The sequence below is a fragment of the Pantherophis guttatus genome, chromosome 3, assembly GCF_059756535.1.
Source record: "Pantherophis guttatus breed Tessera chromosome 3, ASM5975653v1, whole genome shotgun sequence".
Taxonomy (NCBI): Eukaryota; Metazoa; Chordata; class Lepidosauria; order Squamata; family Colubridae; genus Pantherophis; species Pantherophis guttatus.
The window spans coordinates 117,047,337-117,063,316 of record NC_142065.1 but is presented as its reverse complement, the minus strand read 5'-3'; the positions used below and the strand labels follow the sequence as shown (position 1 = coordinate 117,063,316).

The 15,980-nt window shown below is 41.6% G+C and overlaps 1 protein-coding gene across 2 annotated transcripts in view; it reads right to left on the bottom strand.

Moving 5' to 3' along the window:
* Positions 1–11,162, bottom strand: part of DIAPH1 (diaphanous related formin 1) — a 196,226-nt gene extending 185,064 nt beyond the window's left edge. For both annotated transcript variants that reach the window (XM_060686588.2, XM_087891213.1), the window contains exon 1: positions 10,809–11,162. In XM_060686588.2, the coding sequence (XP_060542571.1) occupies positions 10,809–10,952 (144 nt within the window). In that variant the 5' untranslated portion in view covers positions 10,953–11,162. The remainder of the gene's footprint in view (positions 1–10,808) is intronic.
* Between the last annotated feature and the right edge of the window lie 4,818 nt (positions 11,163–15,980).

The following is a 15,980-nucleotide window of genomic DNA, read 5'->3' as shown; positions in this document are numbered from 1 at the left end:
TAAAGCCCCTATTTCTTTCAGTTCATCAATGTGTGTCTTTGCTTTTTTCTCACTTTCTCTGCAACAGGGATTCACTGAAACACACTGGCAGCTTGTCCACATTGCACTTGATCCAGCAGGTTTTTCTATGGGGCAGAAACAGCAGCTGCTGCAGCAACTTTTTTCCCACTTGCTCAGGCAAAAGTGGAACATTTTCATTTTCCCATCTTCAAATGAATTGGCAGCAAGCTTGTCCAGTGGAATGCTTTACATGCCACCCTCCACAAATAAAATGCAAACTCCTTAATTTGCTTGCAATATTTACACTAAGAATTCCTGATTTAGTGATTTAATGCAGTAAGAAGGTAATCAGAGCAGAAAAGTAAATGACTAAAGTGGATCAGAGAAATGCTATGGACAGTTTACCTAGGCTTCAGTAAGGTATTTGACAAAGTAGAGCAGCGGCTACTTCTTGGTAAGATAGAACAATATGGGACACACAGTACAACCACCAGATCGATTCACAATTGGCTGACCAACTGTACTCAATGGCACTACATCTACTTCAGCCTTTCTGGCTCTGTGGAGTGGGGTGGGGAGGGAAGGTTTCATGCGTGTGTGCCACTGGTATAAATGCAGCCTTGCGCACTTGCCTGCCACCTGTGTTCGGGACCCCTGAGCTACATGGAAAGAAGCATGCAGTGTTGTACTTCAAGGTTCTGTTGGGCCTAGAACATTTTCATAAAAGAGCCTTTTTACTAGTGATTTAAATCAAATCCACCCTCATCAAGGGGAACTCATCAAGTTTACAGACAACACCAGCCTAGGGAGAATAGTTAATACTTTGGAAGACAAAGTCAAGGATCTTAACAGACTTGAATGCTGGGCCCTATTCAATAAATTGCAATTCAGTGGTGACAAAAGGTCCTACACATAAGCAAGAAAAACCAAATGCACAAGTATAGAACAGGTGGTACCTGGCTCAACAAGTTGGGTTTTAGGGTCAACAAAAAGGTGAAATAAATAGGGATTATGTTGACAAATACAAATATAAAATAATATTTATATTGTCAACATAATCTCTATTTATTTCACCTAAATATGTGCCTTTTTGGAGGGATATTAAACAGGACCTACAAAGATGGGACAAACTGCACCTATCACTATTGGGTAGAATTTCTGTAATTAAGATGAATATTTTACCAAAGATGCTCTTTTTATTCCAGACATTACAATATTCACAACCGGTAATCCATTTAAACAATGGCAGAAGGATATTTCCAAGTTTATACAGCAAGGAAAAAAACCCAAGAATTAGATACAAGCCATTGCAAGATGCTAAGGAAAGAGGGGGTTTGGGTTTACCAGACTTGAAACTGTATTTCAATGCATGCTGTCTGGCCTGATTTTTTAAAAAAAACAAGTTTTATTGGTTTGTTTGTTTTTCTTTTCTCCTCTCCCACCTTCACCCACATCTTTCTTTTTTTTTTGAACAGTGTTGGTCATTCCTTATCTTATACAATTAGTCAAATTCAAATACATTTTACTCAATTACAATTTTTGTCAATATCATCTTCCCCCCTTTCCTTTTTTTTGAATATACCTCAGTATTTCTATACTTGCATACATAAACACCTTCATTTATCCCTAAATTCTAACTTTACTATTTGTACATACTTGTCCTCTTTTATTCTTAAACAATTCATTCTTTTTCTTAATATATTTATATGTTTGTTCAGAGCTGCCTTTCTTCCACTTCATCTTTTTTTTTATTGTACAGCAATCTTTCTCCTCAAACCTAGCCTCTCCCTCTTCTCCTTCCAACTTTCTTTCCCCACCTTCTTCTTCTCTTCTCTACTTCCCCTTCCCTTCTCCTTCTCCTCCTTTCTTCCCCCGTCTTACCTTCTCTCCTACTCTGCTTTCCCTTCCTTTCCTTCCTCCCTACTCTTCCGTCCCTCTCTCTCCTTCCTCCTCGCTTCCAATTCCTTCATTTCTCTCTATTGCTGTATTCATTTTCAATTTAATGTTTTCCATTGTGGAGTTCAGGCAGCCCCCATTCCTTATCTTTTTAATTATTAACAATATATTTCATCTTGTTCTCTTTTTTCCTTCAAATCTTTACTCAAACAATTTTCTAATCTCTTATCTTTTTTACTTTTACCAATATATTTTTTCTGCTTTACTTCTTGCAAGTATAACATTTAAATCATTTTTATCATTTCAATTTCATTCAGTTTTACATTCAATTTCAATCATTAAATATATTTCTCAAAACATCTTAACAATAAATTTCCACTTATTCAAATATATATTTATAAAGCGCATCTTAATCCTTTCTCATTTTACCCAATCCGATTAGTTCTTAAAATATCTTAATTTGTCTTTTCTCTTTTTAATTGTGTTTCAAATATATAGTTTGAAATATTCCAAATATTACATTTCCCCCAACTGGTTTATTCATATTGTTAAAACTTATCATTCTATAAACCTCCAATATTATTGAGCATGTGACATTTATTACAGTTATCCCTTTGTTTCTACTTTTCTGATCCTTTTTTGTATCTTTTCATTATTAATATTTTGTATCTTAAAATCGTGAAATCTTTACCCTTTATTTCCCATTATTTTCCATCCCTTTTCCCTCTTTCTTATATTTCCACTGTAAATCCCAGTGTTATCATTTATGTTTTTAATATTTTTCTTCTCCTCCACCCTCTTTTCCTTCTTTGCCTTTTGTTTTCCCTTCTTCTTCCTTTCTTTTGTATTTTAAAATTCTGCACTCTCCTATTCTGCCCTATATTTCCCATTGTTTCTCCTTTCTCTTTTTTGTATCTTTTCATTGTTAATCCCAGTATGCTTATTTTATATTTTAAAATCATAAAATCTTTTATTTTGTCCTTTATTTCTTATTATTTTCCATCTCTTTTCCATCTTTATCTTTCCACTGTAAATCTCAGTGTAATCATTTAAGTTTTTTATATTTTTCCACCCTCTTTTCCTTCTTTCTTTTCTTTTTGTCCATACTTAATATTACAATTGTTTAATTTTCCATAGTCAGTCTCTTTGTCTTTGTCTTCTTCTCATTAGTCATTTCCTTTTCATCTTCAGTGCATTCTAGCGCTGTCTTTGCCTCCTCAGATTTCGATTTTCCATGCAAATTTATAATCATTTCCTTTATTTCCAAACACATCGTCTTTATCAGTTCATTAAATTCCTGTTCCATTTTATTCTTTCCGGATTGAATTATTCCAGTTTTAAGTCGCATTGAGGTCCCTCTTTTGTAATCATCAGTCTATCCTCTTGTAGGAAAAACATATCCTCCTTAGTTCTCGCCAGTTATCTCTTTAAAAGTTCAAGGTTTTATTTCTTCAAAGGTTTTCTCAAAGTAAACAATTCCATGTCATGCTCTTCCTTCTCCTGCAGATGTCTATAATCCACAGTTCCACTCGACTAATTAACAAATCGCCATTTTATTTGTAATCCACATCCGTGATTATCGAGTCATAAAAGAGAAAAAAGCCAGTTTTCACCTCTTCTTTCACTTTTATATATCACCAATCAGTTTATAATCCAATCCAAATTGAATCCAAGTTCCAGATTTACATTTCCATTTGTCACTCACTTTTAATTCTTTATTCGGATTTTTCTATGGCACGCATGTCATTCTCACTTTCTCTTTCCATCCGCCATCTCCTCCCGCCGCTATTTAGCCGCAATTTCCAAGCCAGGGCAATTTTAGTAATAGTTTAGTAGTTAAAAATATTTAGAATTTTCTTTTTATTGTCTGTGGGTTAGCCAATCACTCACTCAACACCAGCACTCTGTCCAAATCTTCCCTCCTGCACATCGCTTGCTCCAGAGGCTCCAACTTCATGGTGATTCACTCTGATCGCCGCCCCGCCCCGCCTCCCCCATCACCAGCTCGGAGAGAGTTTCTCGGGCTATCCAAGGGACTTGCCTGTCCCTCTTTAGACACCAAGCTGCCTCTCTTTCTTCACTGTCCCTACAGGACAGGTTCAGTCCAAAGATCCCCGTGTCGGTTCGTCTGGCTGGTTTTTGCCAAGCTCGTTGGAGCCCGGCATTTTCCCAGCCAGTCACGCCATGCTGCTCGCTGTCTGGCCTGATTAAGAGTGGGTGAACCTCCAGAACAAGAGGCTACTTGAATTAGAGGGCCATGAATTAAGGTTTGGATGACATGGTTATCTATGGTATGATAAAACTAAAGTTAATGTTGATTTTAATAAACATTTTGCTAGACATGCCATACTAAGAGTTTGGAATAAATAGAAAACAAGGTTCTCTACAAAATTGCTTCTTTGGGTGTCCCCACAGGAATCTTTTTTTAGAAAAGAAATGGTGGCAACGCCAGACTGGTGGACATATTGTAAAATACTATCTTTCAACTCTGGCGACTCTACACTAAAGTCAAGGGAAGAACTTGAATCAGGAGGTTATGTTTGCCATTGGTTTACATATCAACAACTGAAAGATTTTAATTAGAGAAAAAGAGTTATGGTTTGATTTCGTTAAAAATGAATTGGAAATCTTACTGTGTGGTAGTTATGAACATATTGCTAAGTTTTATAAAATGTTATTAAAATTACCATATTTTTCGGAGTATAAGACACATTTTCCTCTCTAAAATAGGGTGAAAATTTGGGTGCGTCTTATACGCCAAATGTAGCCCTGCCCACCCGCCTGCCCCCACCTTTCAGCCGTTTTGCCTCCGTGCATCGCGTTTTTGGCCTCCACATGCTGTTTTAGACCTGTTCCAGGCTGCGAGGATTGCCACAGCACATCACCGCCTCCATGCCTCGCGTTTTTGGCCTCTACAGACCTTAGTTATGTAGCATGAGGCTGTATTCAAACTATCTCTAGGCTTTCTAATCCACATCTATGCGAACAAACGCTGAATCACAATCAAATTCGGTCTTACTTGTTTCACCAGTGTTCGTTTAATTTGCTACAAACGGGTATCAGTTAAAGACGAGTACGAGCTGTTCAGTCAGTGCTGAGAGCTACCGCCTCTCAGCGCCTTTTAAATGTACCGCGCCACCCCGCACCCGATTCTCGGCAGTGTGTCGCAGCTGACTTGAGTTTTGGCGGCTTCCAGCAACTTCCTGTGTTGCGCTGGTCCAGCGTCCATCAAAGCGTCCATCGAAGCCAGAAATTGTAGTCGCGACGACCCCGATCCACCATCTTGTACCACTCCCTAGTTACTTCCCCTAAGTAGCACCACCACCAAGTGAACCATCACCGTGAAGCGAAGCCTAACCACCCGGTGTTTAGGGCCCCCCCTGGAAGCATTGGCTTGAGGGCTGTGCTTGTGTGTCGTTCCCCTCAAGGATCATGTGTCAAGCCATGGCTGGGCTCGACATCATTTTTCTCCCAGTAGTCAACGCGCAAGAAAGAACTTTTTGACATTGGCTGCCTCATGATTCGTGCTGAGGATTTTGTGCAATTCCTGCATGATAAAGTCGCTCGGATTTGGGATGGCTTGGACTCCGATTGGATGAGTCGAGGGGAGGAGACGAGGGTAGGTCTTGAGAATATTATCTGGGAGGAGTTTGATCCTGTGGCTCCCGAGGATGTGGACAGGGTTCTGGGTAAGATTAGTGCCGCCATGTGTTTATTGGACCCGTGTCCCTCCTGGTTGGTACTGGCCTCCCGGGAGGTTACACGAGGCTGGCTCCAGGGGATTATAACTGCTTCTCTGAGTGAGGGTGCCTTTCCTGCCGCCTTGAAAGAGGCGGTGGTGAGGCCCCTCCTCAAGAAGCCTTCCCTGGACCTGGCTAAATTAGCCAACTACCGTCCGGTCTCCAACCTTCGTTTTGTGGCGAAGGTTGTTGAGAGCGTGGTGGCACGACAGCTTCCCCGACACCTGGATGAAGCTATCTATCTGGACCCGTGCCAGTCGGGCTTCAGGTAGGGGTACAGCACAGAAACGGCATTGGTCGCGTTGGTGGATGATCTCTGGAGGGCTCAGGACAGGGGTTGCTCCTCTGTCCTAGTCCTATTAGATCTCTCAGCGGCTTTTGATACCATCGACCATGGTATCATGCTGAAGCAGTTGAGGGGGTTAGGAATAGGGGGCACCGTTTTGCGGTGGTTCTCTTCCTTCCTCTCCGTTGGACAAGTTGGAGCACTCGGAGGCTCCAACTGGTCCAGAATGCGGCCGTGCGGGTGGTTATGGGCGCAACTCGTTGTGCCCATGTGACACCCCTCCTGCGCGAGCTGCACTGGCTCCCAGTGGTCTTCCGGGTGCGATTCAAGGTGCTGGTTACCACCTTTAAAGCGCTCCATGGCATAGGACCCGGGTACCTTTGAGACCGACTTCTGCCACCAATAGCCTCCCACCGGCCAGTTCGCTCCCACAGAGGGTCTCCTCAGGGTGTCATCGGCCAAGTTATGTCAGCTGGCGACACCCAGGGGGAGGGCCTTCTCTGTGGGAGCCCCAGCCCTGTGGAATGAACTGCCCCCGGAAATACGTAAGATCCCCGACCTCTGGGTATTTCGCTGTGCACTGAAGACCCTGTTGTTCCGCCAGGCCGGGCTATCGACATGATAATTTTAAATTGGGGTATTTTAAATTTCTGGGGTTTTAAATGGAGCCAAATTTATTTAATAATTTTAAATTTTAAATTGATGTTTATGTTGTGTTTTTAAATAGGCTGTACACCACCCCGAGTCCTTCCGGAGAAGGGCGGTATAGAAATTATTATTATTATTATTATTATTATTATTATTATTATTATTATTATTATTATTATTATTATTTCTTCTGGCCGAAATAGTGGGTCACACGGTAAGTCACAGTACTAGTTGGTTTTAGTATTCGTCACATCTTCCAGAACCAATTATTGACGAATACCAAGGTACCAATATATGAGTAAATTTGGCTAACAATATTCAAAAAATCTCAAGCAGCTCAAATTAAGTGCAGAGGTTAGAATACAGTACTGCAGACTACTTCTGCTGCCTACCAGTGGCCCGCAGTTTGGCAGTTCAAATCTCACCAGGCTCAAGATTGACTCAGCCTTCCATCCTCCCGAGGTTGGTAAAATGAGAACCCAGATTGTTAAGAGCAATGTGCTGACTCTGTAGAGAGTGCTGTGAAGCACTGTGAAGTGGTATATAAGTCTAAGTGCTAGTGCTAGTAATAGGTTTGTATATACCGCATGCAATCTCTGGGACAATCAACCCAACTCAGTAATCTTTATCACTATTTTCATTCCATAAGCAACTCAAATGGTAGACAGTAATGGATATACATAACCTTCATTGGCTAAAACAGCTTGGATTTTACAGGGCCTTGCTCAAATATAGAATTCGATACAAAGAGCAATAATTATAGTGTCAGATAATTTCCTCACAATTGAGAAAATTATTTTAGCTTCTTACAAGGAAATATCCATCATTTGCATCATGTCAGTCCAATGTCTTCTTGAAAACTCCAGCAACAGAGCGCCCACAATTCCGTGAGGCAAGTTGTTCCATTGATTATCATGAAATTTCTCCTTAGTTTTAAGTTGGATCTCTCTTTAATGATCTTCCACCCATTGCTCTATGTCCAGCCCTCAGGTGCTTTTTTTTTTTTAAATTTGATTTATATGCCGCCCTTCTCCAGAGACTCAGGGCGGCTTACAATGCGTTAAGCAATAGCCTTCATACTTTTGTATATTTATACAAAGTCAGCTTATTGCCCCCACAAACTGGGTCCTCATTTTACCTACCTTAGAAAAGATGGAAGGCTTAGTCAACCTTGAGCCTGGTGAGATTCGAACTTACAGTAATTGCAGACAGCTGGTGTTAATCACAATGCTTTTAGTCTGCTGAGCCACCAGGCTTTGAAGAACAAGTCAACCGCCTCTTCTCTGTGACAATCTCTTAAGTACTGAAAGATAGCTATCATTTCACTCCTAATCCTTCTTTTCATTAGGCTACACACACCTAGTTGTCTTAACTGTTCATCATACACATTAGCTTCCAGACCTGTTATCATCTTTACTGCTCTTCTCTGTACTCTTTCTACAGTCTCAGCATATTTTTTATATCATGATGACCAGAACTGGTTACAATACAGGTAGTCCTCGACTTATAACAGTTCATTTAGTGACTGTTCAGTTACAACAGCACTGAAAAAAAGTAACTTATGACCCTTTTTCACATGACCTTTGTAGCATCTCCATGATCATGTGGCCAAAGTTCAGATGCTTGGCAACTGGTTCGTACTTATGACTGTTGCTGTGATGATGTGATCATCTTATGCAATCTTTTGACAAGCAAAATCAATGGGGAAGCCAGATTCACTTAACCACCATGTTATCTGCTGCAGTGATTCACTTAACTGTTGCAAGAATAGTCATAAAATATGAAATATAAATATAAATATATAAAATGTCTCATTGTTTTGGGCTCAATTGTGATCTTAAGTCAAGGATTATCTATATTCTAAGTACAATATAGAGCGGTACTATCACTTCTCATGATCTTGTTGATGCAAAGTACCACTGCACTGGCTTTTTTGGTAGCTATAGTGCACTGCTGGTTCATACTTAAGTGGTGGTTTACTAGATCTCTCTCACAGTTACTACTGTTAAGATAGCTACAACTATTTTATACCTGTGCATTTGGTTTTTCCTGCCTAACTGTAGGACCTTACTTTTCACATCACTGAACTGCATCTTGCTGAATATGGTCCAATGCTTAAGTCCATCAAGATTTTTCTGAATCTTGAGCTTAACTTCCAAAGTGGTCACAATTCCTTCTAGCCTGGTATTGCCTGCAGATTTGATGAGCTCCCCTTTTGCCTGTCATATATATCATTTATGAAGATGCTGAAGAGCACTGGGCCCAAGACAGAACACTGCATGCTTCCCTCCATATAGATGTCATTCCACTGAGCACTACACGCTGAGTACAGTTGGTCAGCCAACTGCAAATCCATCTAGTGGTGGTACTGTCTATCCCACATTGTTCTATCTTACCAAGAAATAGGCTGTGATCTACTTTGTCAAATGCCTTACTGAAGTCCAAGTAAACTATATCCACAGCATTTCCCTGATCCACTAACTTAAGTCACTTTATCAGAGAAGGCAATGAGATTTGTCTGTCATGATCTTTTTTAACAAAAACTTATGCTGGCTTTTAGTAATCACCTTGTTCATTTCTAGGTACTCAGAAATGCAGTCAATGACCTTCCAACTCCTATTTAAACGGGCAAAGTATGCATCAATACAGGATCAAGTAAGTAAGTATAAAATGATGCACAAAAAGTAACTGCATATATAAGCTGATAAGAGTCTGAGCTGTCTGGAATTAACTGGAAAAAAGAATTGGGAATCAAGCGTAATAGGACAATGAAAATATCAGCTTGGTATGAAGCAGCTGTGAAAAAAATATCCTATACTAGAGAACTTTAGAAATGCATTGAAAAATAAAGCAGCTTATACAAATGTATGTTATATCTGCATCTCAATGCAGTGCTGCTTATATTTGAAAAATTAATATAATTCAGCTGCAAAACATGTAGAAGATTGCAATCAAAATGATCAAAGGACTCCAAATGTCCCTTCAAGAAAAGGCAAGAAATCGGGATCTGAGGTTTGGGAAAACAGAGGAGACATGAATGAGTTATATTAAACTATGTCTGACATTAGAAAGTGAAAATGGAGAATTCCCCCGCCCCCAGAAAGGCAACCTGTTTTACCAGTTAAGGAGTTGGAGTAGAAACTGGGAGACTATGAGTTCTAGTACTCCATGAGGTGCAGAAGGAAGCTGGGTGATTTTAAATCAGTTGCTATTTCTCACTCAACCCACCTCACAGGATTGCAATTGGAAGAAAAGGGAACATTACAGACACAACCCTGAGTTGCACAAAATAAAGGCAGAATACAAATCGAATGAATAATAAACACTTAGACAAGTTGATCAGTGAAGCTAATTAGAAGATGTGGAACAGATAGTTGTGAATTTCATTTCCTCAAGATAGTCCCTAATTTGGACTGCTTTTAAAAGGGATTGCATGATTCAACAAGGCTAACTTTATTAAAGAGCTATCAAAGAGTTATCTCCAGGAAGATAGTTGCTTCCAAATATACGTTACAAGGGAAGGGAACAAGTGAAAGGTACTTTTCCGCCTCTTGCTTGGAGGAACTAGAGACATCTGGCTGGCTCCTATTGGAAACCAAATGCTGAATTAAGCTGGTTCTTGCCTGATTCAACTCTTATATTCTAATCTGCCCTGATCCCTTCAAAAGTACTCTAAGAACAGTTTCAGAGCACTCTGGAAGGAGACTTTACTGCTGGCTAAAAAAATGCAGGTAAAGGTCAGCCTGTTATGTATGTTTACTTTTTCAATGGACCTTAATCCAGGCATGATATAGAAACTGAGTTTTAAAGCAGAATAGAAAGTTGAACGGTGCAAATTGCAGATGTTACATGCCATTAAAAAAAAATCAAGTGAAGATTGGGGTTAAAGTTAATCAAGATACAGCCCAGGAATCCTGCAAACGCGGAAAACTTACTAAATCTATAGGAAAAAACTTTCCAAAAGAGTTGGTGAGGCAAGGCGTGAACCGAGGCCTGAATCACATCCATGCAGGCAGAATTCAGACTCTGTTATTGGACGGACCCAGGAGGAAAGGAAACTTCCTGCCTCGCCCCGTCGAGAAACTGATGGGACAATGCCTGCATCCGTATGCAAGGCCGAGCCGGCTCTACCAGCGCAGGGAACCAAAGAAAAGGCAGGTAGGGCAGCTCGGCTAAGGACTACCCCCAAATCCCTCTGCAATAAGGCAGGTGGCCACCCTTCTCTCAACATTACTTACGAATTTCCGCGGTTTACCGCCGCCGCCGCTTCCACCAGGCTCTCCTGCTACTGCAGCTACCGAAGACTCGTCAGCATTCTTGCCTTTCTTTTTCTCTCGGCCGGTTCCGCGCACGGACACCGACCCGCTCCCGCCGCTCTCCATTGCACTGGACTAGCAAGGTAGATGACACGAGCAGCAAGCAGAACCAGCAGCGCGGCAGCGATCAAAGCTGAAGGTGCCCAGCTACTTCGGAGACCGGCGCTCGCAGCAGGAGTCGCTCACCAACGGTTGACTCCACTATAAACCGCTGCGCCGGCCCCACACAGCCACTGCTTCCTTGTAGTTCGGTATGTACGCCACGCCCACTGTGTCGTCATCGCGTTCCACAAAGTAGGTTCCTCAAAAATGAGAAAGCGGGAAGCCGCCTATCTGTGGTTGAACAGGTACTGTTGTTATAGAGATAGATCTTGTAGAAAGGCTGGGGATCAAACTTCCAAGTTCCCTTTGTTTTTTCTTTCCGGGATCAAAAATGAAACTATCTAATCAACGCAATTATTGAAAGCCAATTTTTTTTCTCATTCATTTTTTCCTTCGTTTGAAAAAAAGTGTGTTTAAATACAGTTTTTAAACCCTGTAAACAATTTTTGGTCAGTTTCCAGCAAAATCTCCCAAAGAAATAGCGTTTTAGGTCAAACACATCTCACAGTCCAACTGGTGCATTTGGTTGCTTTTAAAAGTCTTGGATCAATTGACTTGTGATGCCAACCAGGGCCGGATTTAGATGAAAAGAGGCCCTAGGCTATTCCACTTATGAGGCCCTTTCACCAGTGGTGGGATTCAATTTTTTTAACAACATGTTCTGTGGGCGTGGCTTAGTTGGGGGTGTGGCTTGGCAATCATGTGACTGGGTGGGCGTGGCTAGCTGGTCACGTGACTGTGTATGCGTGGGTAGCTCGTCATGTGACCGGGTGGGCGTGGCTATGTACATAGGGACTACTCAGAGGGCTGAAAAAAGTCATTTCTGACTGGGCTTCGCACTTTTGACCAGTCCTCACACTTATGACCATCCTCACATTTATGCCCGTGCAGCTTTCTTAACAACCATGTCACTCATTTCACAACTGCTTCTCTTCACCATGGTGACAAGATAGGGCAAAAACGTAAAATGTGAGGACAGTCGTAAGTTCGAGGACTGGTCAAAAGTGCGAGGACCAGTCAAAAATAACTTTTTCAGCTCTCGGAGTAGTCCATATGCACAAAAGGACTACCCAGAGGGCTGAAAAAAGTGATTTCTGACAGGTCCTCGCACTTTTGACTGGTCTTCGCACTTATGACTGGTCATCATTTATGCCCATTGTAGCATTCTTAACAACCATGTCACTCATTTCACAACTGCTTCTCTTCACCATGGTGACAAGATAGGGCAAAAACGTAAAATGTGAGGACAGTCGTAAGTTCGAGGACTGGTCAAAAGTGCGAGGACCAGTCAGAAATAACTTTTTCAGCCCTCTGAATAGTCCATATGCATAAAAGGATACAGCAATAGAGAGGGATGAAGGAAGGGAAGGGAAATTAGAGTAGGAGTGAGGGTAAGAGAGGGAGGAAGAGGAGGAGAAGGAGAAAGGAAGAGGAAGTAGGGAGGAGAAGAAGAGGGGGAGGAAGAGAAAGTAAGAAGGAAAGAAAAGAGAGAGGTGGTAGGTTTGAGGAGAAAGATTGCTGTACAATAAAAAAGATGAAAGGGAAGAAAGCCAACCCCCAAAAAATATAAAGATATTAAGATAAAGAATGAATGGTTAAATTTTAAAGAATAAAAGAGAACAAATATGAATAAATAATAATTAGAAACACACATACAAACATACAATGTATTTTCTTTGAACAGAGTATTTGGCTGGTTCACAAATTTAAACAGTGTTTAGTCATTTCAATTAAATTTACAATTTCTATATTTCCTTTTTGCCATATTTATTCCTCATCTATTTTTGTAAAAAACCAATATTACCCTTCATCCTCATCTCTAATCTTAATCAAATTCAATTTTTCCCTTCTATTCTATATTATACCCCTTCCCATTGTCATCTATTTTTATATCCATCCTCAGATTGGTTAATTATGTAATATTAGTTGTTTAATATAAATTCAACATTTTAATATAAATCAATTAGTTATATAACTACCTTTTTTGTATATTAATCAATATGAACATGAATATTCCAATTATTTCCATGCAATCCAATTTCTTACAAATCAATTAATTATATATACCAATAATAATAAACCAAATAATTTCCCCCATATATTCCTCCAAACCACAACTTAACCATTTCTGCTTTCAGAAATATACAATTAATAGTATCTCAATTATTACAATTCCCTAGTTAAATAGAGCTTTTTTTCTTTTGTGTTTTAAAATCCTGAACTCTCCTCTTTTTCCCTAAATTTCCCATTGTTTGCACCTACCTTTTTTGGTGAAGAAAAAGAAAAGAATTCTGCCTGCCTAATTTTCCAACCTTGCAGCAACAGCAAAGCAGTTTCAGTTTTGTTTCTCAGCATAGCTAGGGGAAAAAAATCAGCACTCTTTGCAAGGAAGCAGAAGAGCCCTTAGCAAAACAGCTGAGACAAATCAGCTGAGAGCCGGGAGGCCAATTAGCCTATGCTGAAGCTCCGTGGGCCAATAAAATTACAAAAAAAACACCGAACCCTTTGTTAAATTGCTGGCTCCCCCGCCCCTCGCCCACCACTATTTATTGGCAATAAATAGTGGTGCGGAGGGGCGGGGCAAGCCAGCAATTTAACAAAGGGTTCGGCTGCCCCACTGGCTCTAGGGCGGCCCTTTGAAGCCCCGCGGCAAGAATTTGAAGGTTTTTTTTTCCTCTAGCCATCGGAGGCAGCAATAGATGGGGAGTGGGCGGGGTAAGCGAACGGCCGGCGATCCAACAGAGCAGAGAGTGAGGGTGAGTGAAGGCGTGGAAGCTGCTTTCTCCATCCTGCTCTCTTGCGTCCGGAGCCCACGTGGATCCCAGGCAGTGGAACTCAGGCTAGGGAAGGGGTGGGCAATTGTGGCTCTTTTACAACCTGTGGCCTTCAACTCCCAGAATTCCTGAGACAGCCAAGCTGTCTCAGGAATTCTGGAAGTTGAAGTCCACAGGTTGTAAAAGAGCCACAATTGCTTACCCCTGGCTACGGTAGGCTGGCGCCGCGCGGGTGGGAGGCGAGGGGCGGGCGAGCCAGCAATTTACAAAGGGTTCGGCTGAACCCCCTAGAACCCCCAGAATCCCACCACTGTGTAGGCCCCTCTTGATCTTGAGGCCCTAGGCTGAAGCCTAGTTAGCCTATAGGAAAATCCGGCCCTGATGCCAACATTACTCAAGACTCAAAATATGTTTCGTAACATAGACGTTTTAAAAATGTACGGGGACCTACTTTTTCTGCTAGTTTTACCATGACATGTTTGAGCTGTACAAGTTAGCACCCACCCCTCCTAGAAGAATGAAATATTTTAGAAAATATTAAAAAAGCAGAATATTATATTTCCCCTAAAAGAGAAATAGAAATCTTAAGGGAGACAGAATCTCACAGCTTCAGCTCCCTGCCCCCAGCAGATATTTGGTGCCCATTGAGAAGGACTGGGCCAGCCTATCTACAAAACAAAAGACCTTCAGCTCCAGGGTGATGGGATTAAGACATGTCCCTCCAGGACATAATAGGATTAGCTAGCAGCAGGGCTCACTTTGTTGTGAATTTAATAAGACAAACACAACTTTTAGATTAATCAGAGACAAATTTTATATATTGCGCAATAGGTTCAAGGCTCTGTACATGAAGCGTTGAACAAAGACAGAAATTAGGTACAATGGTTTTATACCCTCTTTTTGTAGATTACTGAAGCATAGATTCAAATCATCTTCTGACGATAGACAACTTTTAACTCATGTGGATCCCCTTGACCTAACCAACCCTTAAGCTGTATGTCATTAGAATGTTCCTTTCTTCTGACAACTTAGAGGCCTCCTAGAGGAACCAAAAGGATTTTGGCTGAGTTTGTACTTTTTCCAACCGGATGCATTGCTTTTTAGAATAGAGTGAATAGAAAGTTATCCAGTGGTCATCTATCAGAGCCCGCTTCATTTACATTAACTTCATTGCAAAATCACCTGGGGACATTGCATCATTGCATCACCCTCAAGGCTTCAATCAAACTTGATTCAGACAAACCTGATCCCACATGGCCCCATGGAAGTCTGACTACAGCCAATAAAATACATTTCTTGCATAGGAACAGGAAGCTCAAAGGCAAAGCGCAAGAGAGGGTAGAAATACCTCTCTCTCTCTCAACTCCATGTGGTCAGCTGCCCAGGACCTCAAACCCCTGTGGTTCTGTTCATCAATAAACCATCTTTCCAAGCAGCCTCTATGTTTCCAGTGTCTTTCTCCCTGCTTGGAACTGAACCAGATGGATATTTCTTCCAACAGACCTATGCTGAAATCCAGGATAGTACAGAGTGAAGAAGACATGTAGTCAAAACAAAATTCTTTATAGAAAGTCAAGGCCAAGGTGCCCTGCAGCTGTGCTGAGAAGACTGGGAAGATATCTTCTGTTCCAGACTGTACATGATTGGATGTGTGGTGGACATGTGGGTGAAGGGCAAGCTCTTGAACTTTCTTTTGGGTGAAGAAAACCCGGAAGCTCTCAGATTCGAGTTTTCCCAGATGTGCCAATATGACGTCTCTAATAAAAATTAGCTTTGAGGAAATTCAAGCCTCGAAGTTTGATTTCGTTGGGGGTGTTACTTGGAACCCTAACATTAACCCAAATCTCCTTTCTAACTAAAGCAGTTCCCCCTGAATTTTGGGGTGCTGTCCGGGGTCCTGAGCCCCAAGCTTTGACCAGACCTCAGGCAGCCCGAAGACTCAGGGGAAGATGGAGGAAGAAAAGAAGGCCACAGAGGAGGTAGCAGGCAATGGCTCAAGAACCCCTGTTGAGACCCTCTACTCTCCTTCCCTGGCTATGGAGCAAGCCATAAAAGCCGCAGAAGCCAAATGCCAGCTGGCCACCTGATGCAAGGAGCCGATGCCAGAGCGGAGATCATGACTGGACCTGATTCTGCAGGGCGAAGCCATGGGAGTTACCCCGATCCAGGGATTGCTGTTGGAACCATGGATGGGTGCGGGGCAAGCCTCAACCCCCAG